Here is a 23,238-nt window from a genome sequence, read left to right as displayed (position 1 = left end):
AGAGGGAGAAGCAGACTCTCTGCTAAACAGGGAGCCTGACTTGGGCCCAATCATGACCTGAGCCGAAGGCAGATGCTTAAGTGACTGATCCACCCAGGCACCCCAGAGCATGTGACTCTTGATCTCAGGGTTGTAAGCTCAAGCCCCACCTTTGGTGTAGAGATGACTTAAAAATAAAATCTTTAGGGGCGCCTGGGTGGCACAGCGGTTAGGCGTCTGCCTTAGGCTCAGGGCGTGATCCCGGCGATCTGGGATCGAGCCCCACATCAGGCTCTTCTGCTATGAGCCTGCTTCTTCCTCTCCCACTCCCCCTGCTTGTGTTCCCTCTCTCGCTGGCTGTCTCTATCTCTGTCGAATAAATAAATAAAATCTTTAAAAAAAAAAAATAAAATAAAATCTTTAAAAAAATCAAAAAGGGAACCTTGTGATCAAAACTTTGTACCCTCTCCCTAGAAAAATGCTCATATTCCCAACATTTTAAAAGCAATTTCAAGGAGTGAGGAAAACAGCAAAACAGAATAAGTCTGGAGGTTTAACCAGAATTGTTGGCTGGGCCCAGGAGGAAGGGGAAAAAAAAAAAAAAAAAACTCACTTACAAGCTTGAATCACCAGGTGGCGCTCTTGGCCCTAAATGGACTCTGGGTCCCACAGCCAAGGTCTTCCAAGAGATAAGAGTTGCGCCAAGCTGCATGGAACTCAAAGAATTTCAGAGATTATTGGTTCAAACAATAACCCTCACCATGTAGAGGAGGAGAGGAGGCGCAGAGTTGTTAAGGAGCTTTCTCAAGGTCACAGCTCATGGACAAGGCCAGGACTCACCCACTTATGCAAGTTCACATATTTCTGAAATGTATCACATAGTTCCCTCACTCTGAAGGGAGCACAGTGGACACAATGCAGTATTTTCTCATGGTGATTCTAGCAACGAGCTTTTGTGTGTGTGGACATTGTGACCATTGGCTCCTGTGCTGTGTTATCTGTAAAAACTAGAGGGGTTTATCCCCCGCACAAAATGGCCCTAGACTGCTGTTTCATTGTTAATTCCACTTGTGGGTGAGGCAACGAACACAGGTATTGGTCCTCCGGTGCGTCAGGTTTGCTTATGTTTCTATGTGTCCTCAGGAAAGTTATCTTCCCCTTTCTGAGCCTCAGTTTCTGGGGCCAATGAGTGGATTTCAGGAGGCATGTGCCAGTAAGGTGCCCAGCAGCTAGTAGACACCCAATAACCGGTACGTATGAATATAATTGTACTTCTTGCTACTGTCAGTATGCTACTTTAATTTGCTACTTTAACTGCTACTTATATATTTTCTTCCTTGGAGCCCACATGACTAAGCTTGTTAGAGCACTATGTCAAGTAAGAATACATAGGCACTGAAAGAGAAAAGTGCCAGTTCCTTCACGGACTCTGTGACAGTGGTTTTGTGGTTTGGCAATCCGGGCTCTCAGCTGGGTGCTTTCACAGGATAGAGGGCATTGGTGGAAACAGAAGGGAGATGGGAGATTAGATTCCTGGAAAAGTAAGTTGCCCTGAGGTTCAATAACCCTAGATCACCTCTTCCTTTTCAACATGTATTTCTGACCATTCCAGTGGTAAAATACCAGTGAAATTGTATTTTTACAAATATAAGACCTCCAAAAGCGAAACCCCAAGGAACATGAAATTTCACCTTTCAGCAGATTTGTTCATTCTTTTAAAGATGCACACCCTTCAGGGACTCACACATTTCAGCCCTGGAGGCCAGCCCCTCCCCTCTGTTCTCTGTCTTTACTGGAGTTCTGGGTACTAGGCACTGTGCTAGATGCCGGGGAACAAACAACAGCGTGGCCGCTGTCTCGAGGAGCTCACCCTTACCCCCAAAGCTCCAGCCATATCAGACAACAGCTGTTTCAACCAAGCCATGTACTCACTACACCTCCCTATCCCCCAACTGCATTCTTGCACTTTCCGCTGTGAGGGATGCCCTTTGTTCCCTTCTTCATCTGGATGATTACCAGCAATTCTTCAAGCTCAAGTGGTCACCTCTTCCAGGAAGTCTTCTGTGGTGTATACAGGTGGTACGGGTGCCCTTCCTCAGCATTACCCTAGCGCCCTGCAGAAATTTATATCCTAACCCTTGCCACTCTGAATTAGAATCATTGCTTTCCATGTCTGCCTTCCCTGCTCCAGCCTGGAGCCTCCTTGAAGGTACAGACAGTGTCTCAGCTATTTCTGTGTCCCCAGGGTCAAGCACAAGACTTGGCACATTATAGATGTTCAGTAAATGGCAAGTAAACAAATAGAGTGTTGGCCCTAACCGAAGGGGACGCTGAATATAGTACTCAGGAGAGCATTTATTCTGGCAACTCTTGCTCACAAAACTCTAGAATCTTGCAGATGGTTCTTCTTTGCCAGAAACTATCTTCTTGATCATCAATTTTCTCTTTCTGGGCGACATCTGGTCTCCTTTCAGTTGCCTTTGTTTTTTAAGATTTATTTATTTAGGACTCCTGGGTGGCTCAGTCTTAAGTGTCTACCTTCGGCTCAGGTCATGATCCCAGGGTCCTGGGATCGAGCCCCACATCAGACTCCCTGCTCAGCGGAGAGCCTGCTTCTTCCTCTCCCACTCCCCCTGCTTGTGTTCCTTCTCTCGCTGTGTCTCTCTCTGTCAAATAAGTAAAATCTTAAAAAGAAAAAAAAAGACTTATTTATTTATTTTAGAGAGAGGGAGAGAGCACGAGGAAGGGCCAGAGGGAGAGGGAGAGAGAATCTCAAGCAGACTCTGTGCTGAGCATGGAGCCGACTCGAGGCTCAATCTCAGCACCTTGAGATCAGGACCTGAGCAGAGACCAAGAGTCAGAGGCTTAACTGACTAAAGCCACCCAGGTGCCCCTCCTTCAGTTGCTTATCTTCTCTGCCTCAGGGTGCAGCCTATCTTTTGGGGGCATCTCCAGCTAGGTATGTATCAGATCACAGGGTCCACTGCTCTTGTCCTCAACATCTGCTTCCTTAGTGACTTCGTTTTCTCATGTGCTCTTTCCCAGCCTGCATTCCAGTCTTTTCTAACCAACTACAGGAGAAGGCCTGGGTTCTGGGATCAAACACACTTAGATTTCGATCTAGCCCACTGCTTATAAGCTACGAGATCTCTCTGAGCCTCAGTTCCCTCCACTGTAAAATGGGAATGATAATTCCTGCCCTCACCCGTTAGCATGGAACCTGACAGAGATGGGAGCTGGATAAATGTCGTCATGCCATCTGGGACATGCAGAATACGCATACATAGTGTTTTATTTCATACTGTATTGTATTTTTCAATCACATGGAAATATATTAATAAAATAGAATGTAATAATTATATTATATAAATTATATTATGGCTCCTTATCATTTATAGTCTTTAATAATTACCATTATAAAAATTATGATTTCTCTACATTTTATATGTCAAATAATCAATGTCATCATACTAATTAGTTGGCTTAGTCTAGTTTCCTAGCTTTTAAAACCCTTTTTGCTAGTCAAGTCCGAAGAAGTATGTTCATTGTTTTAAAAGGAAAATTTGCGAAAATATAATTTAAAACAATTGAGTCCATTTGTGGGACATGAGAGTCCCTGTAACAAATTTCAAATTCTGTATTCCTCTCTAAAGAAAACCGCAGTTAACCATTTGTTATTTATCCTTCCAATTATGCAGTTGCATACATACGTGTTATAGACAACATATAAAGATACAGCTTTTTTTTTTTTTTTTTTTTAAGATTTTATTTATTTATGTGACAGAGAGACAGCCAGCGAGAGGGAACACAGCAGGGGGAGTGGGAGAGGAAGAAGCAGGCTCCCAGTGGAGGAGCCCGATGCAGGACTCGATCCCGGAAGGCCAGGATCACTCCCTGAGCCGAAGGCAGATGCTTTAATGACTGCGCTAGCCCAGGCGCCCCAAGATACAGCTTTTTTTTAAAACCACAGATAAGATCACGCACTCTATATATTCTTAAGACGCTTGCTTTTTAAAAAACCCTTTGCATAAAGTTTACAATTCAGTGGGTGTTTGTATATTTACAAGGTTGTGTGCAACCATCACCCCAGTCTGATTCCAGATCATCTTTATCCCCTCAAAACGAACCCCATACCCATGGGCCGTCCTCCTGTCTTCCAGCCCAGCCTCTGGCAACCACAAATCTACTTTCTGTCTCAATGGATCTGCCTCTTCCAGACATTTCATATAAATGGAATCAAACAACATTGGCCTTTTGTGTCTGGCTTCTTTCACTTGATATTTTCAAGATTCATCCACATTGTAGCATGTACCAGGACTTCATTCCTTTTTTGTTGTAAAAAAAAAAAAAAATTTTTTTTAAGGGCGCCTGGGTGGCTCAGTCGGTTAACCGTCAGACTCTTGATTTTGGCTCAGGTCGTGCTCTCAGGGTTGTGAGACGGAGCCCTCTGTTGGGATCTGCACTCAGCGCGGAGTCGGCCTGAGATGCTCTCTCCCTCCGCCCCTCCCTCTGCTCACACACATGCTCTCTCTCTCTCAAATAAAGTCTTTTTAAAAATGTTTTTAGGGGCACCTGGGTGGCACAGCGGTTAAACGTCTGCCTTCGGCTCAGGGCGTGATCCCGGCGTTACGGGATCGAGCCCCACATCAGGCTCCTCTGCTATGAGCCTGCTTCTTCCTCTCCCACTCCCCCTGCTTGTGTTCCCTCTCTCGCTGGCTGTCTATCTCTCTGTCAAATAAATAAATAAAATCTTTACAAAAAAAAGTTTTTAAAGTGTAGTAAAAAACATATAACATAAAATTCGCCATCTTATTTTCGAGTGTACACTTCAGTTGTGTTAAGCACCTTCACGTTGCTGTGCACAACAAAAGATGCTCACCATCACTAATCATTAGACAAACGCAAATCAAAACCACAATGAGATATCACCTCGCCCATTAGGAGGCTATTCCAAAACCCCCCAGAAAAAAAAAAAAAAAGCAAGTACTAGAGACGACATGGAGAAACTGGAACCCTCATGCACTGTTGCGGGGACCGATAAAAGGACGCAATTGCTATGAAAAACAGCATGGCAGTTCCTCAAGCAATTACAAATAGTAGAACTACCACGTGAACCAGTAATCCTAATTCTGGGTATATATCCAAAAAAATTGGAAGCAGCGTCTCAAAAAGATATTTGCGCACCCATGTTCATAGAAACATTATTCACAGTAGCAAAGAGGTAGGAAGCACCCCAAATGTCCACTGACAGATGAATAATTAACAAAATGCAGTACATACAGACCGCGGAATATTATTCCGTCTTAGAAAGGAAGGAAATTCTATCATACGCTACAACTTGGGTGAACCTTGAGGACGTTATGCTAAGTAAAATATGCCAGTTGTGGGCATCTGGGTGGCTCAGTCTGTCAAGCGTCTGCCTTTGGCTCAGGTCATGATCCCAGGGGCCTCAGTGGGGGCCTGCTCAGTGGGGGATCTGCTTCTCCCTCAGCCCCTCCCTCTGTTCCTCTCTTTCTCCCTCTCTCTGTCTCTGACACACTCTCTCTCCCTCAAATAAATAAATAAAATCTTTTAGAAAAAGAAAATAAAATATGCCTGTCACAAAAAGACAAATACTGTTATGATCCCACTAATATGGGGACTCTAAAGTAGTCAAATTCATAGAAAAAGATTGTAGAATGGGGGTTACCAGGGGCTGGAGGGAGGAGGGAAATGGGAGTTCATATTTAATGGGTATGGAGTTTAAGTTTTGCAAGATGAAAAAGTTCTAGAGATTGGCTGAACAATGTGAAAATACTTTTTTTTTTTTTAAGTTTGTATTTACTTTTTTTTAGCAATCTTTATACCCAGTATGGGGCTCGAACTCATGATCCCAGGATCAAGAGCTGCACGTTCCTCTGACTGAGTCAGCTAGGCACCCCCAATGTGAATATACTTAACACTACTGAACTGTACACTTAAAACAGTTAAGATGGTAAATTTTATGTTATGTGTTTTTTACCAGTTAACTTAATTATTTTCTCTTATTTTATTTATTTATTTAGTATTTCTATTTGAAGGAGGAAGTGGCTGATCTGATTCTAAATTGGATTTATAATATTTGAGATATCTGAAGTTTCCAACTAGGGAGACCTTTCTTCACCTGTGTATAAGGAAATGTGCCGTATGCTAACCCTATCGCATCTATAGACTATTTTGGATGTTTTTTAAAAAGATTTTTAATTATTTTTAAGCAATCTCTACACCCGATGTGGGGCTTAAACTTACAACCCTGAGATTAAGAGTCAGACGGTCTACCAACTGAGCCAGCCAGGCACCCCTATTCTGGATATTTTTTTACTGTGCAATGGAGGTATATTGGTTACATATATAACTTACGTGAATTCCACTATATTCACTTAGAAGAGAGAGAGAGAAATTTAAGTTTACTTAAGAAGAAATGTGCTTTTAAAATTTAAATTGACTACAATTTAAATAGCCTGGTGGCTGGGGCACCTGGGTGGCTCAGTGGGTTAAGCGTCCGACACTTGATTTCAGCTTAGATGATGATCTCAGGGTCGTGAGATCAAGCCCCGTGTCTGGCTCCATGACTGCTTGGGATTTTCTCTCTTCCTCTGCCCCTCCCCAGCTTCCCCCACCTAAAAACAAACAACTAAACAAATAAATAAAGTCTGGGGGACTACCCCTGCTTTTGGCCTTACACACTGACATTAGATCCTAACTTCTATGTAAGATATGTGGGATCTGCACTGTTCTCGGGTTCCTTGAGATTTTATATCTCAACTCACCCTAAAGGCAAATAAGACGCTGCATTCCATCACTCAAACTCAACCCCTCCCACCACGAAAAGTGCAAACAAACCGCGGAGTCATCAACATCCTCGAGTTCAAAGCAACTAGTAACCCTGATTGGGTTCATCTGATGGCAAAGCAGATGAAGATGAAAGCTACATGTTTTTCTGTATATGTGACATTTGCCCTTCTGGGACTTTGACTCAACCAAAGGGAAATGGCTTGGGATGCTTTTGTTCCCTATTCTCTCCCTATTCCTTGGACTTCTGGACAGCAAAAACTAATTCAAATGAGTTGGGGAAATAAAAATAAATTCTAGGCTCGTGTGTTTTAATAAATACAGTTTCTTAATTTCCAGAGCATGCAGAAAGTTCTAGTAAGCTCATAAAATTTTGGTAAGTAGAGATGGAGTCTAATAAGATGACCGATATCACACGGAATTAGTATGAGCTGTGTACTCATTCAAGGCACTTGCCGACATGGTGCTTACACATTGCTCCGTCCTGAGTGGGTTAAGCTCCATGAAGGCGTGTACATTACTCGTTTGTTCCTTGTAGAGGACATGTCTTGCTTTCGCTTTTTTTGCCTCTATTTCTCTTCTTTCTGGCATCAGCACAATTGTTTTTCTTTGGAGAGCTGTCCCCAACCCTAAGAAAACATGATTGTGATGGAGCTATGGGGGTGGGTGAGGACCCAGATGAGGTCAGGGGTGAGTTGATGAGGGCTGGGGACACACCCCAGTCTGGATTCGTGAGGAGCAGTCCCTGGATATTGCTGGAGGTGTTGAGCAATGGAAGCCTTCTTTCTGCTGGGGTTGCTAGCCTAAATGAATGTGAACTTGAGGCTGTCGGTGGCTATTACTGGTTACCTATCGCGGTGTCACAAATGACCACAAACTTGGTGGTATAAAACAATATCATTTCTTATCTTGCAGTTTCTGTGGATCAGGGAGGGGCTGGGTGTGCCAGAGCAGGGTGCTATGAGTCAGTCTCTCAATGTGTCAGATATGGCTGGGTCTCACTGTCAGGAGCTCGGTCAAGCTGAGAGAGAGAGCTAAAAAAGAAAGTGTCCGACCTCTAATCTTAGTTCGATGGTAGAAGCAAGAGGCTGGACTCAGCGAATGCACCTTGTCTCCCCGTTGCATATTCCCCCATGGAATGGCGCAGGGTGATCAGCACAGATGTGGGGGGTCATTTCGCTGTTGAAAGAACCCCGAATAAAAGGCTCCAGTGGTTTTTTGGATCCTAGAGTTTGGGGGGGGGGTGCCGAGGATGAGGGAGCAGGAGTGGAGTGGAAAATCACTAGTACTGAGTCAGAGTGGAGGAAGTGTCTTCAAGGTCCTGTCTTCCCTCCAGAAGGAGGCCGTGGCACAGGCAGCTGAAAAGGACCTCTGCCCAAGACCTCAGATAAAGAGACCCGGGAGTTAAGGTGCTAGGGCTCGGAATACAAATGCGTGCAAGAGCATGAGTAGTCACGGGGGTGTGAGTCCTTGATGCATCTCCCTTCAGAGACTGCCGTGTGCCTGCTGTGCACCAGGGCTAGTGTGGGAAGGACAGCTTTCCCTTCAGAGGCCTGCCAGGTCCAAAGCCTTTGTCATTCATTGCCTTTGGGCAGGCCTGGGAAGTCCCACGTAGGTTTTGAACCAGGAGCTGGATACCCCATTCATCAGAAGCCTTGACTGGGGAATCATCGGCTTCCAACCTCTCTTGGTGGATGTGGGTAGGATTCAGTTCCTTGTGGGACTATTGGATGGAGGGCCTCAGAGCCTCACTGGCTGTTGGCCAGAGGCTGCCTTCAGTTCCTTGCCATATGCCTTTCCACGTGGCAGCTTATTTCATGAAAGCCTGCAAGCCGAGAAGCCTGTAGAGAGTGTGTGCTAGCAAGCTGTAAGTCACAATCTCCTGTAACCTAATCACAGAAGTGACATTCCATTAGCACTGCTGTATGCCATTGGCCAAAATTGGGTTACTCAGGGGGAAGGGATTATACAAGGCCATGAATACCAGGAGGTGGGGATCTCCAGGGCCTTCTTAGAAGCTGCTACCACAGTGGCTTTCTGGCAACATAAAGGGAGAGTCTACTCAAGATTGAAACCAGCTCAGAGGCAGCGAAGCCGAGAAATAGGAGGGAGACAGATACTTAACGACACCACTTAAGCCCCGGGATCCAGGCACTTCTGAAGCCAACCACCCATTGGTGTCCCGGGACCCAAACTAATTATTATTATTATTTTTTTAAATATTCTGGTTTGCATTGGGTTTTAGTCACTTGCAACTGAAAGAATCCTGATTAACATAAAAATAAGCTGGCCAGATTCTTCGGGTTTCATAGGATAGAGAGGTGCTGAGGTCATGTCATGGACAAGGTGTTTGCTGAAAGGATGCTGGTGGTCTGGCACCTACCTGGAGCCCGGTTGTGGAGGAGGTCAGTTCTGGAGGTCAGAGGTCTCTGTCTCTCCAGGTGCCTGTTTCTCTCTGTGAATCCGTTGTTTTTGCACCGCTGATGGGCCATGTCTCCTCTATTCTATATATACGTTTACCCAAACTCCCTGCTGCCTCTGATTTTTAGCCTGTGCAAGACTCTTGATGGCCCCTCTCTTCCCCCTGTTCATCTTCTCCTTTCTGTATCAGCTCCTGACATTGACACCTGTCTGTTCCTCCTGGGGGGCGAATCTGATTGGTCAGGGCCACCCCGTGGAGCACTTGCTGGCCTCCGTTTCACATGTGGTTTGACAAGTTTGTGGACTGGTTGTCAGGTGGATTGGGGGTGGACTCATGAGGGCTTCCTAGGGAGCTGTGGGCCTGGCAGGCACAAAGATGCAAAGCAAGCCATTTCTCATGAAGGTGGTAAAGATTCCAGTTTGAATAATCATTAATTTGATAGCGGTAAAGTCTGAATGAATGAGGCTTCACTGAGTTTCAGCATGATTTGGGGGAACTGGTTTCTATTTCTAGCTCCTTTTTAATGAGGAGATGATCAGCATTAACTAAGGACTCTTTCTGTTGCAAGTAAACAACCTCCAATTTAAACAGGCACAGGTCCAATATGGAATTCGCTGGCTCATGTATCTGCAAAGCCCAAGGGTAGCTCTTGCTTCATGCTTGGCTGCATCCAGAGGTCAAACAGTGTCAATGTCATCATGTCATGATGGCTCTCTCTCTCAGAGCCACCTCCCTCTGTGTTGGCTCATTCTCAAGCAGCCTCTTTTGTCTTGGTGACAGGTGATCACCTGCAGCTCCAGGCCAGCATCCTTTTTCCTTAGCAGCACCGGCTAGAAGAGAGATTCCCTCTTCCCAGTGGTCCTACCCAAGGTCCCCAAACAGAATCTCATTGGCCTGGCTTGGTCACCTATGCATCCCTGAGCCAATGGCAAGGCCAGAGGGATGCAGTGCTTTCACTGATGTGACCATTCCTGGAGCCCCACCTAAACCACATGCACTGAGAGTGACAGAGGAGTGTTTCCCCAAAGGAAAAGTGGGGTGCTATTCTTTGAAAGAGAAATGAATGCTGGCAAAACACCACTAGCGTCTACACCTGTTAGTCTGTCCATTTCTGTTTCCCAGTCTCTCAAAACATGTACTGTTTGTGGAGTAATCCTGCAAACAACCTCTGAGCCCACCAACACATTTGCAGGTGACTTCTAGAACTTACTTTTTCTTTTCTAATTGAAGTGAGATTCACATAACATAAACTTAACCATTTTGAAGTCAACAAAGCAATGGCACTTAGTACAGTCACAATGGTGTGCAACTACCACCTCTATCTCGTTCCAGAGATCATGCGACCTGAGCCAAAACTGAGAGTCGGAGGCTTAACTAACTGGGCTACCCAGAACCCCTGGGGTTTCCTTCTTTTAAAAGGCTGAATGATATTCCGTGTATGGACAGACCACATTTTATTTATCTGTTCATCCCTCAATGCACATTTGGGGTGCTTCTAGTTCTTGGTTATTGTGAGTAATACTGCTTTGAATATGATGTGCAAATATCTCTTCGAGATTCTGCTTTCAATTCTTTTGGATATATACTCCAAAGTGGGATTGCGGGATCATCATAATTCTGTCTTAAATTTTTTGAGGAAAGAGAATTTGCTTGTTTTCAAAATTAATTTTCTAATTTTTTCCTAAAGATATTTTATGCAGAAGATGCCAGTGAAAACATAAAGCGTGTTTTAAAATGCGTGGCAGGGCACCTGGACAGCTCAGTCAGTAGAGCGTGTGACTCCTGATCTCAGGGCTGTAAGTTCGAGTCCCACATTGGGTGCAGAGATTACTTAAAAATAAAATCTTTAAAAATAAAATACAATGCTTTGAAATTCTCATTGCAGAAAAGCAAACATCTCAATATAAAAAACCTAATGCGGGGAATCCTGGAGACCAAGATCCTGGTCAACCTCCAGAACAGTGTCTTGGTCCAGATTCCATGGCCAACAGCCAGTTCCTGGGTCCCCTGGAGTCCCAATTCCAAATCAAGCATAGCCTCAACAACAGTTTCTAAACCGTTGCCACGGGACGGAGCTTTATTTTTGTCTAGGCCTCTCTGGCGAAACGCCTTCCCTAGTAGAAGCACGACAGAGCAAAACTGGAACGAAGCCATTCCACCAAATAACCACATCAGTGAATTTCCTCCCCTCGCTTAACAAACAAAAACAATCTGTGGTTTGTCAGACTCATTCATTTGAGTCGACCCAAGGGCAGCACCTACAGGAGTTCCCTGTCTAGACACACACACAGACAAGTTACCATCCAGAAAGGCAAGTATGTAGTGGGTGTATGTGAAGAAATAGAACATTTCTTGTTCTCTGCTTTCTTTTTAAAAATTGCTTTCTCCACCTCCTTTAACCCATGAAGGGTGCTCTGAGTAATCAGTCCTTTGGGCGTCTGCGGCATGCCAGGAGCCTCCCAACTCCCCCAGGGTTGGATCTTCAACCTGAATTTCTAGGGCACATCTCAGTTTCTTGCGTGAAAACGAGGCTTTCTGTAGGCATTTGCAGGAGCACTGGGCTCCCCCGCTCTGGCTGGCAGAAGCTCTCTCTCGGGTGCCTGCCTCTCTGCCCAGACCTGCTCCAGACTCCGTAGACCACTCACCACAGGACCAGACGGTTCTCTTCTCAGATGGATGTCGGTCTTTTTGGCAAGTCCCTGAGATTTCTGAATTTCTTGCGCTCCACTTTCCTCAGCTGTCAAATGAGGGGGAAAATGAGAACCAGCCTCAATGTCTAATAACAAATGCATGATTAAATAATCCACAACACTGTGGTATTGGACAGCCATTTAAAAAAACAACAACAACATTTTTTGGAAACATATTTAACATCAGAAAATGTTCAAAATAAAATATGAAATACATAATGCAGAATTATGTATGTATTCTTATGTAGATCATAAACTCTACCTATATTGTAAAAAACACGAAGATGAGACTGTGGAGATTGAAACATTTGAAATAGATGACAGGGTGAACCTGGTTGATCACGAGGCTCCCTTTTCGCTTAAAAATCAACCAGTCACAGAGGCCCTACCCAGTTTAGAATGTGGTATCTCAAACTTAAAATGCAAATGTTCTTTGACCTACTTTTAGGATTTTATCCTCAAGATAAATCAACCAACCAATTAAGTGCTTTGAAGGTATGTGCAAAAGGGTAAGTATTTGCAGAGATGTTTCTAGAGCATAGTAGTGAGAACGCCTTACATGTTCCCAAAGGGGGGGTTTGTGTTTATAAACAAGGGAAATCCATTCAGTAGAATCGTGTGCAGCTCTTAAAATGTTGCTGTATTGGGGAGCCTGGGTAGCTCAGTCAGTTAAGAGTCAGACTCTTGGTTTAGGCTCAGGTCATGATCTCGGGGTCGTGGGATTGAGCCCCCCTATTGGGCTCTGTGCTCTGCACTCAGCTCGGAGTCTGCTAGAGATTTTCTCCCCCCCTCTCTCTCCCCCTCTGCTCCTCTCCTTGCTCATGCTCTCTCTCTCTTTAAAATAAATAAAATCTTTTAAAAAATGCTGCTGTATTTATTTATAGACATAGTTGGAAAAAGCGAACAGAGGCAAATTACACAACAGTATATATGTCATATTGAAATCATACTTTCATATATGCATATTCATATCTATATACATAGAAAGAAGTCTGGAAGGGGGCACCTGAGTGGCTCAGTTGGTTAAGTGTCTGACTCTTGATTTTGGCTCAGGTGGTAATCTCAGAGTTGTGGGATCGAGGCCTGCATCATCAGGCTCTGCACTGGGCACGGAGCCTACTTGAAATTGTCTCCCCTGCTCTCCCTCTCTTCTTCTTCTTCTTTTTTAATTTTATTTATTCATTTGAGAGAGAGAGACAGACAGACAGAGCACAAGCAGGGGGAGAGGCAGAGAAAGAGGGAGAAGCAGACTTCCTGCTGAGCTGGGAGCCTGATGTGGGACTCGATCCCAGGACTCTGAGATCATGACCTGAGCCGAAGGCAGATGGTTAACCATCTGAGCCACCCAGGTGCCCTGCTCTCCCTCTCTTAGAGAAGAGAAGAGAAGAGAAGAGAAGAGAAGAGAAGAGAAGAGAAGAGAAGAGAAGAAAAAAGAAAAGAAAAGAGTCTGGAAGGAAATACAGCAAGATGTCCATTGCCTTGGGTGATAGGATTACTAAGGATTACTAACAGACTTTACTTAATTTTATGTTTGCTTATTTATGAATTTTATATAATGAACATGTAATAAAGTAATAGCTTCCTACTTGGACATGCCAGGCTGTATGTGAAGCACATCATATGAGTTTCATTTGATCCTCACAAGGATCATCTCAGGGACATTGGTAAACCCAGTTTACAGATGGAGAAACTGAGGCTTGGTGAGTGTAAGTCATATGCTATATGAGTTTCCTGTGGCTACTGTAACAAGTGACCACAAACTCAGTGGCTTACAACAACGCAGATTTATTTTATTATTTTTTAAAAGATTTTTAAAATTTATTTGAGAGAGAGAGAGGGAGGAAGAGCACAGGCTGGGGGAGGCATAGAGGGAGAGGTAGAAGCAGACCCCCAGCCGAGCAGGGAGCCCAACTCAGGGTTTGATCCCAGGACCCCAGGACTACGACCTGAGCCAAAGGCAGGCAGTTAACCGACTGAGCTACCCAGGCGCCCCTGGCAACACAAATTTATTATCTTACAGTTCTAGACAGTAGAAGTCTGAAGTCTCACTGAGCTAAAATCAAGGTGTCAGCAGAGCTATGTTCATTCTGGAGGCTCTAGGGGAGACTCTGTTTCCTTGCCTTCTCTAGCTTCTAGAGGCCATCCGCACTCCTTGACTCATGGCCCCTTCCTCCATCTTCAAAACCAGCAATGGCTGGTAATCTTTCTCACATGACATCACTGTGGTTTTGATAACCCTGTCTTCCTCCTCTCATTTAAGGACCTTTGAAATTATCTTGCACCCACCCAGATAATCCAGGATAATCTCCCAATTTTAAGGGCATCGATGAGCAACCTTAATTCCATCTGCAACCATAATTCCCCTTTGCCATGCAAGAGTCACAGACTCTGGGGTTAGCATGTGGACAGCTTTGAGAGGCCATCCTCCCTTTTACCCAGGTTCCATAGGTACTGGGTGAGGAATTTGGAATATGAACCCATTCTGTTTCCCATACCCATGCCCTTAGATTATGCTACGTGGCTGATTATTTGTATACTGAAGAAATTTTTAACTTTTTTATAGGTTAAAAAAGTAGAAGGCTATTCCCTTTTTTGTCTCTTTAGCCTTATTCAGCCTTATTGCTATGCCATCCATCTGTCCTTACCTAAGTGTCCCATTCCAGCAAAATCCGTCTGCCCACTGTTCCAACACCCCAAGCTCGCTTCCACTTCAGCTTGTCCTGAATACTGTCTATTAAACTTGGGAGCGTCACTCTTGGTCATCTGAGAAGCTGTGCAAGGAATTTATTAGGGGAAATGGCTGGGCAAATAAGTGAGGGAGTGAAGAAAGGCTGGGAGAGCCACCTGACCCTCAGTGCTAGTGACAGGGAAGGAAGTGTCTAAGGTGCAGTTTCGAGGAAATCAGGTAAGCCCATCTTGACTACAGAGGGGCCCCAGCGTCCCTGCTCTGCCTCTGTATCTTTGCAGGGCTCAGTCATTCCCCGGGGGGAAGCCTGCCAGAGTATGGCCTTGGCCTAAAAGCAGAGCACAGCACCTGGGACACTGGCCAAATCCTCTTCCAGCACTCAGAGTTAAGAGGCACATTCTCATGGTTGTCAAGTGGGGTCTTCGCGGTGACACCTTTCCTAGAAGAAGCTTTCTGGACGCCAGATCATGACTGTCTCACCTCTATTTCCCCCCTGCACTCCCAGCTAGAGTGTGCCTAAGGGCTTTGTGTCTGGCCTTTGTAGCCAACCAGGCAGGCTTTCATCCAGTTCTGTCACTTAACACCTTCCCAAGCCTCAGTTTATTTATCTATGGAATGGGTTAACAGCACTGCCTCCCACATTGTGTTGGTGTGAGGATGAAACGAGACGTGGAGTTTCAAGGTCTTCCTTGGGTCAGGGCCTGGCACATGGCAGTGGTGATGGGTCAGCAAATGGCAGCCATCCTCATTGGAGTACTCTTTGGCCTAGCATGCCTAATAAAATTTTCCTGAAACTATCTACCAAGTGTTTTAATGTATGTGTATAAAGATGTTCATTTCCGCAGTATTTGTAAAAAGGAAAAACCAACAAAAAGCATAAATGTCCAACATCAAGAGAACTGTTGAAGAAATTGTGGTGCATCTAGAACAGAAGCAGCTGTTAAAATAATAATCTATTTTTGATACATATATTCTATAATGGTAGAATTTGTTTTTTAGAAAGGGAGAGAAAGGGGGGGCAGGGGAAGAGAGAAAGAATCTTAAGCAGGCTCCACACCTAGCACCAGCCTAACAGCAGGCTTGATCTCACCACCCTGAGATCATAACCTCAGCTGAAACCAAGAGTCCAAGGCTTAATCAACTGAGCCACCCAGGCACCCCTATAATGGTAGAGTTTAATGCAAGTTTTTAGTGAATAAACAGAATGAAATTGTTACTGAAATTATTGTTACTGATGTTTATATCCTAGAGGTGGAACAGAAATGATTATTTACTTCTTTTAGGTTTTTTTTCCTCCTAATTCTCTACAATGACCTTGTATTACCACTAAGAAAACAACAGCATTTTTTATTACCTGCGCAGGGGCGGTTATCAATGTCGATGGCGGTCCTTAGGTCAAACAGGATAAGGACTATTAAATAGCACCCATTATATTTAGTAAAAAGAAAGCATTTCGCGGCCACCGTGAGAGCAGTTTTGGCAGAGGCAGAACCCCTTGTCAGCAAAACAGAAAGAATAATTATGGCTTTTAAATTTAATTTAAAAAAAAATCACTTCCCAGGAATCTTGTTTGCACTAAATGGAGACCGGGGGATCAACTACATGTGCAAATATATTTGTCCGTTGAGAAAAATGCTCAAAAGTTCGACCGCAGGTCCTCTCACGCGGCAGTTACCAAAACAGTGAGCATGCGCGAAAATACAGCGAGGGGAGGGCAATCAGGCTTGCTGTAAAACGTGGGGAAAAAGGCAAGGCCTTACGATTTCTGCACTTAGAAAGCAGCGTAAAAAATCATGCAAAATGGTAAAAACAAAAACAAACCTCAAAGCTAGTTTAATTGCATTCCTTGAAACATTGGGCTTGCAAACCGAGCCACAGTTCTTGCCGCAGGGGCGGGTAGCAAGCCCCACCCGTACAAGACGAAAGACAAAACCTACTCTATTGACCTGGGAGCGCGAGACGTCCCGCGCTACCGGCTTTGACCAATAAGAGAGCAGAGTGGGCCGGGACTCGCCTGTGACTGGAGGATCCGGGCGGGGCGGGGCTGTGGCTCCGGCGCGTGCGCTTCCCCGGCGGCTGATACCGCGCCTCCTCTGGCCAGTTTGCGGACTGTTGGGAGTCGGCGTTGCAGGCTTGTTTCTAGTCTGCAGAGACTCTTCGTTGTTTCCCCAGCTCGGCTCCGCAATGCCGGTGGACCTCAGCAAGTGGTCCGGGCCTCTGAGCCTGCAGGAAGTGGACGAGCGGCCGCAGCATCCGCTGCAGGTCAAATACACCGGGACGGAGATCGACGAGTTGGGCAAAGTGCTAACGCCCACCCAGGTACCCGAGGGCGTTAGGCGGGGGAGGCGTGCAGCTGCTCAAAGCGTGGAGGTCAGCGGGCGGGTACCTGGCGTAGATGGGGAGGATGTTCCGGTCTCTGTGCGCCGGGTCCTCCGAGGGAAAGGGGGTAGCGGTACCCACGCCGCAGGCCTGCAGACACCTGCGGGTTCTGGGAACCCGGCACGTGGCGGGCGGAGCTCCGCCTGCAGGAGAAAGTGATCTACTTTCCAGGGACTTCAAGGCGTAGGCTGGGGCCTAGGCCCAGAAACAGCCTGGGCTGCGGGCGCGGGGGCGGGGAGGGGGCGGTGCCCGAGAAGTAGGTGGCCATGGCTATCCCTTCGGCTCCAGACCTCCCCTTGGGTCTCAGGATTTTAGGCCTCAGTTTGGGGAGGAAAAGCCCCACCCGAGATCAGGTGACGCATTATGTAACCGGTGACCAGCATCGCCTAGCGAATCCTCCCTTTGTCTTAGCGGGCAAGGGCATGAAACCACCCAAAGGTAAGCGCGTTCTGCAGCTGGAAGGCTGGAGGGCAACGGCCGGCCTTGGCCGGCCTTGTTCTACCGTTTGGCCTGCGAGCTGGTTAGGGCCTGGCTATCGGAAGTGGGGGAACTAGAGTGCCCGACACTTGCCAGTTGTTGGTTCAGGGCAATGGTGTGAATAAATTGTTCTGACAGTTTACTGTTGTGATGTTCACATATAAAGTGCCCCTCTTGCAGCCTTCGTTTTCCCAGACTCGCTGTCCAGTCTGCTCATTTTCTGTGCACTTTTAAGTATCCAGTTAATTCAGATTTCACTTTAACAGGCCCCAGCTAAGCTGCTGGTCACCAAATCTAGAGACTCTGTCATTCCAGACCAAATGAGGTTGTAGTTCAGAGGATTGCGTCAGCTCCAGGGTTGAAATCCTGACCCCACCTCTTTCTGTTAATAACAGGCTAGGGCAGGAGTCCTGTAGTGTAATTGGAACTAAAATAACATACGTTAAACTTAAGCTCCTGGCTCTTAGTAGAGTCAATACACTTTAGTTTTTCTTAATAATCTACTGTGATTTACCTTTGAGGAACCTGAAATCAAAGAGTGTTGGCTTCTTCAGCATTTCTGACTTTTTAACTCCAAAGTGGTTCCTTCCTACAGGTTAAGAACCGGCCCACCAGTATTTCGTGGGATGGCCTTGATCCAGGTAAACTCTACACCTTGGTCATGACAGATCCGGATGCTCCCAGCAGGAAGGACCCAAAATACAGGCAAGAAAGATTGGGAACACCAGGTTATCCAAATAGGACCTGGTGCTTCCTGGCACTGTGTAAGCCCCTTGCTGGACATGCTGTGCCAGGAGAAGGAGACCGAGTCTGGGATGCTCACACACATGCTTAAGCCAGAGTGTGCATTTCCTACCTCTTCAGTCCCTAGAGCAGGAGTCTAGAAACTGTAAGCCGAGAGCCCCATCTGCCCGACACATGTTTCTGTATAGCCTCATGAGCTAAGAATAGTTTTTACATTTTTAAATGCCTGAAATGGAAAGAGTCATACTTTGTAACATGTGAAAATTACATGACATTCAAATTTCAGTGTTGATAAATGAAGTTTTGTTGGGACACAGCCGTGAGACCTTACTTAATGTCTTGTCTATGGCTGCTTTCACACTGTAGCCGCAGAGTTGAATAGTGACAGAGACCGTGTGAACTGCAAAGCCTAAAACGTTTACCGTCTGGCCCTTTACAGAAGCTTGCAGATAGAATCTCAGAGGGCGGGAGGGAGGTATGGGGCCCTGTCTTCTGCAGACCAGTGAGGTTTGCACTGGCCAAGAAAGCAGGACTGTCTGTCTTATTCATTGCTGCAGCCTGGTCCAGAGCATGTGCTTCATGCTGGCAGTGCAGTGAGTGTGTACTTACTTCCTGCGGTGCTGACCGGTCTGTGTTCCTTGTCTTAGGGAGTGGCACCATTTTCTGGTGGTCAACATGAAGGGCAACAACATCAGCAGTGGCACAGTCCTCTCCGATTATGTTGGCTCTGGGCCTCCCAAGGGCACAGGTCAGTAAAGGCTGCTTTGTGGGGGAGGTGAGAGGGGGGCAGTGGGTACACATTAGGATTGGCCCAAAGGGCTGGAGATTTTAGTCTGGGTTCTCTGAGATCTCTTAGCCTAGTGGAGCGTCTGGGCAGCACAGTTCACCTCCAAGGCAGTTGCCTGCCAGAGACATTGAGACCTGCAGTAGCATCAGGTGGCTAGAACCTTGGGTTCTGGTCAGGTGGACCCTCCGTTAGCTTTGCCTCTTGGCCACTAGGCCTTTATATGCAGGGAAGTTGGTGAGAGGATTCCAAGGAAGCAGTGTTGCAGAATGCTTGGAACAACTTCTGGGGGAGTTGGTGGGGGGGGATTGAACAGTTAACCCATCTCAGTTCTATATTCAACCTTTGCCCTGTGGGATCTTTGAGTTTCCAGTTGCCCTGAAAGATCTCAGAAATGATCATAGTATCCTAAGTAATTATAAAAGATTGGCTTTGTTATCTCTTTATAGCTCCTTTTTAGGGTGGTATCATCTTGAAAAGATTTGGAAGGCTTTAAGAAGTATACTGAAGATACACATGTTGTATTTTGTTGTGTATCACAGGCTCTGCATACAAAGAGGGAGAGGATACTGTATTGAAACTCTCCAAGTGGGATAAGCTAATAGTGGGAGATGCACTGTTAATACTTGTGCATTGCAGGATGCTTTCTTTTGCAGGAACGAAGTAGTGGTGGGTGGACACATTGTTGGGCCGTGTTAGTCTGAGAAGGTACAAGGAGGTCCCTGACAAGAACAGTTGGCCGTAGACTCATGCTTTATCTGTAGACCCCAAAGCTTCAGATGGCCTCAGGCCCTCTCGCAAGTTCATAAGAGGAAGGTAAAAGTACATCTTTCCCAGGGATCTGTTAAGTTCTCTAGGGCAGTTATACAATTAGGCAGTTTAATTATGGGAAGTACACACATGAGAATAAAGCAATTCTCTCAAGTAGGAGCTGTGTTCTCATTAACAAAAAAAGCCTCAGTGACTTTTTTTTTTCCCCTTTCGATTTTAAAAAAATACTCTGTTAGTATAATTTGCATATAATAAAATGCCCAAATCATAGTAGTTTTAGTCCACGGATACTGACTGACAGATGAAGGTGACCATGTAAGCACCTTTGAAAACAAGATGTTTTTCAGCATCTTTGCTACTTAGTTGGTTAGAGTGAGTTTTACAAGGCACTAGGTAGGGTAGGTTCTGGGGCGAAAACAGTCAATGAGACAAACACTGTTGCTTTATGGAGTTCTCTTTCTAGTCAGGAGACTAAATTGGAAAGTCAGACTTTCAGAGAAGTGGAAGGGGTATTCAGATGCGTGTGGTGGAAAATGACTAGCAGTCGGGTCCCAGTGGAGTTGCGTTGGGAGCCCCAAGCAGGATGAGTGAAGGGCAAATGCGATAGGAGGGGTGGGCAGGGGCCTTGAGGCCCTAAAGCTGGGTGTGGACTTTACCCCAGTTGCAGTGGGAGGCCATTGGGTGATTGTGGGCAGGTGAGTGATCTGACTCCTTCCACCTCTGCGGGTCAGCCCCTCTTGTAAATGGGGTGGCTGGGTCCCTCCAAGTTGGCACTTCCTGTGAACACGGGGGATGTCTCCAACCCTGTTGCCTAGTTGTGTGTACATCTTCCATCCTGCCTCTCCCCCTAGGCCTTCACCGCTATGTTTGGCTGGTTTATGAGCAGAATGGGCCACTGAAGTGTGACGAGCCCATCCTCAGCAACCGATCTGGAGACCACCGTGGCAAATTCAAAGTGGCATCTTTCCGCAAAAAGTACGAGCTTGGGCCCCCAGTGGCTGGCACGTGTTACCAGGCAGAATGGGATGACTATGTGCCCAAACTCTATGAGCAGCTGTCTGGGAAGTAGGGGAATGCTAGGAGACAAACTGTGCTGGAAGTCTCAAGCAGTACAGTGATGCATGTAGATTTCTCTGCTTCCCCATTCCCATTCTCACAGGTGAGGCCTGAGCAATCAGGTAGTGGTTTAGAGTGACCTTTCCTTCTGCCTGTCCTTTATAATCCTAGAGGGTCACCCCCCCCCCCGCATTTATGTTTTGATCAAATTTGAACTCTATTTTGGGGGATATTTTGGTACTGATTTGGGGTCATCGAATTGTTAATATAAGAATAGCAACCCAGAATTTAAAGAAATAAAAATTCAGGTAAAAAGACCAGGTCTATAGTAATAGAGCAGAGTGTCAAAGAATCTTTAAGGGAGGTTTAAAAAAAAAAAAAGATTCATTGCCTCTGCTTTTGTGAGCCTGAATCAGGAATTGTGCATGATGGCACTTCTGGGTTGTGTTTTCACGGCCGTGTCTCTCCCCAAGACAGCCAGAGGCTGGCGTGTCCACTAACCCCCAACGTGGTACATCTCGGACTGTTAACTAGGGGTCAGTGTCCTGCCCTGGCTCCTTTGAAGAGCAGTACTGGAAAAAGCGATAGGGAGAGTTGCCCTGTGGTTAAGGCACAGCCATGTAGATGAGCTGCAGGGCTGGGTGAGGGGTTGTCAGAAACCCCTAAGTCTGTGTCTATCGAACTGGTCATCTTTGTCTATAGGAAAGCCAATCTGAAGTTGTGGAATATTGTGTTAATTCTATTTGCTTATAGTTGACTAAAAATAAAAACATTGTGTGGATGAACCAGGTCTCCAGATATTTTGCCTTTTTTGGGTATGGGGCTTCATAAATGTGGGAAGTCAAGGGACAACTTCTAAGGGTGAGTAGCCCCTTTCCCAGACCAGCAGTGGCTACTGGGACTTGATTCCAGGACCATACAGAGGATCCATGCTTGTACACGTGCCATCAAACTACAGCAGGAATAACCATTGAGGGTTTGAAAAAAAAAAAAAAAATCGCAAAGTTTTAGGCCAACTCCTTTTGCCCAGAAAGTACCTTTGCTTTTCACAAGTGGTCCTTTTCACCTGAGAGTGAAACCAGCGGGAAACCTTCCCCCTCGGTGTTGTTGCATGCAGGAACAGTGACTTAGAACTAGGCTACACCTCTCACTGTTTTGACTTGCGATCCGTAGAGAATCCACACCCAAAGGGCGGAAGGGTGGGTGGGGGGAGATTACAGTTGATCCTTGAACAGCATGGGGATTAGGGCACTGACTGCCCTGTGCAGTCGAAAATCAGTGTGTAACTTTTCATTCCCCCAAAACTTCACTGCTAATAGCATACTGTTGACTTGGAAGCCTTAACACTAACAAATAGTTAACACATTTTGTGTGTTACAGGTATCATATGCTGTATTCTTACAACGAAGTAAGCTAGAGAAAAGAAAATGTCATTAAGGAAATTATTAGGAAGAGAAAATACATTTACAGCCCTGTACTGAAAAAAGTCCACATGTAAGTGGACCCACGCATTGGAAAGCCCTGTTGTTCAAGGGTCAACTGTATTTTCACACCCTTTGATGTACCAAAAAGAAAGGAAAGGAAGTATTTGAAGGTTCACATCACTGACCTGGTTTGTGCCAGAGAAGGGATCGTGGTTGGGTGTGGCAGGTGCTAATTAAGCAAAGCTGGGTCTTTCCCCCACCATTCCCGGCAGTTCCTTCTCTGGGAACACTGTTGGAAATGTTACTTTGTGTAATCTCTGTGGGGGGGATGGTAGAGAGTAATTATTTTCTAACTTCAGGGTTTTAAAATTCAAGTTTTAAATAATTTGCAAAACAAAAGTTATATAAAGAAAACAACTACCCCACCGACTTCATTTTTTATTTTATTTTGTTTTTGCAATTTTTTTTTTTTTTTTTTAAGTAGCCTCCATGCCCACCGTGGGGCTTTGAACTCACAACCCTGAGATCAAGAGTTGCTTGTTCTACCTACTGAACCAGTCGGGCACCCCCTACCCTGTTGACTTTCTTTCTTTCTTTCTTTCTTTCTTTCTTTCTTTCTTTCTTTCTTTCTTTCTTTCTTTCTTTCTTTCTTTTAAAGGGTTTATTTCTTTATTTGTCAGAGAGATAGGGAGAGCACAAGCAGGGGGAGCGGCAGGCAGAGGGAGAACAGGCTCTCCCCTGAGCAAGGAGCCCTATGCGGGGCTCGATCTCAGGACCCTGGCATCATGACCTGAGCTGAAGGCAGACGCTTAAGACTGAGCCACCCAGTTGTCCCTACCCTGTTGACTTTAAATGCAAGAAGGAACACATGCCTATGGTTAGACAAGGCACACAGCACCGGAAGAAGTGCCTTCCACCCTGACCTTCCTGGTGCTTCAGCAGCAGTCTGAAAGAAGACACAAATGTGAATATCCACATCAGCGTATATCTACGTATTTTCTCTTTAGAAATTATGG

At 45.6% G+C, this 23,238-nt stretch overlaps 2 protein-coding genes across 7 annotated transcripts in view; one reads left to right on the top strand and one right to left on the bottom strand.

Moving 5' to 3' along the window:
- VSIG10 (V-set and immunoglobulin domain containing 10) overlaps positions 1-16,496 on the bottom strand; it is a 53,756-nt gene extending 37,260 nt beyond the window's left edge. The window contains exons 1-2 of one of the 6 annotated variants that reach the window (XM_087857299.1): positions 16,409-16,496; positions 11,857-11,948 (exon numbers count right to left, since the gene is read on the bottom strand). The gene's annotated coding sequence lies outside the window, so the exon portion shown is untranslated. Of the gene's footprint in view, positions 1-7,260; positions 7,419-9,172; positions 9,446-11,856; positions 11,949-15,941; positions 16,262-16,408 lie in introns of those variants that run through there. The other 5 variants (XM_045791608.2, XM_087857302.1, XM_087857304.1 and 2 more) reach the window with 5 other exon arrangements.
- A 170-nt stretch (positions 16,497-16,666) lies between these two features.
- Positions 16,667-21,583, top strand: PEBP1 (phosphatidylethanolamine binding protein 1). The gene is made up of 4 exons (XM_045791605.2): positions 16,667-16,906; positions 18,039-18,148; positions 18,835-18,935; positions 20,594-21,583. The coding sequence occupies exons 1-4, from the start codon at positions 16,772-16,774 to the stop codon at positions 20,809-20,811; spliced, it is 564 nt and encodes a 187-aa protein (XP_045647561.1). The 5' UTR covers positions 16,667-16,771; the 3' UTR covers positions 20,812-21,583.
- Positions 21,584-23,238: the final 1,655 nt, after the last annotated feature.

This window comes from Ursus americanus, chromosome 30 (assembly GCF_024610735.1).
Source record: "Ursus americanus isolate L20-20 chromosome 30, mUrsAme1.1.p, whole genome shotgun sequence".
In the NCBI taxonomy this organism is placed as follows: domain Eukaryota; kingdom Metazoa; phylum Chordata; class Mammalia; order Carnivora; family Ursidae; genus Ursus; species Ursus americanus.
This window is presented reverse-complemented; position numbering and strand designations above follow the sequence as displayed.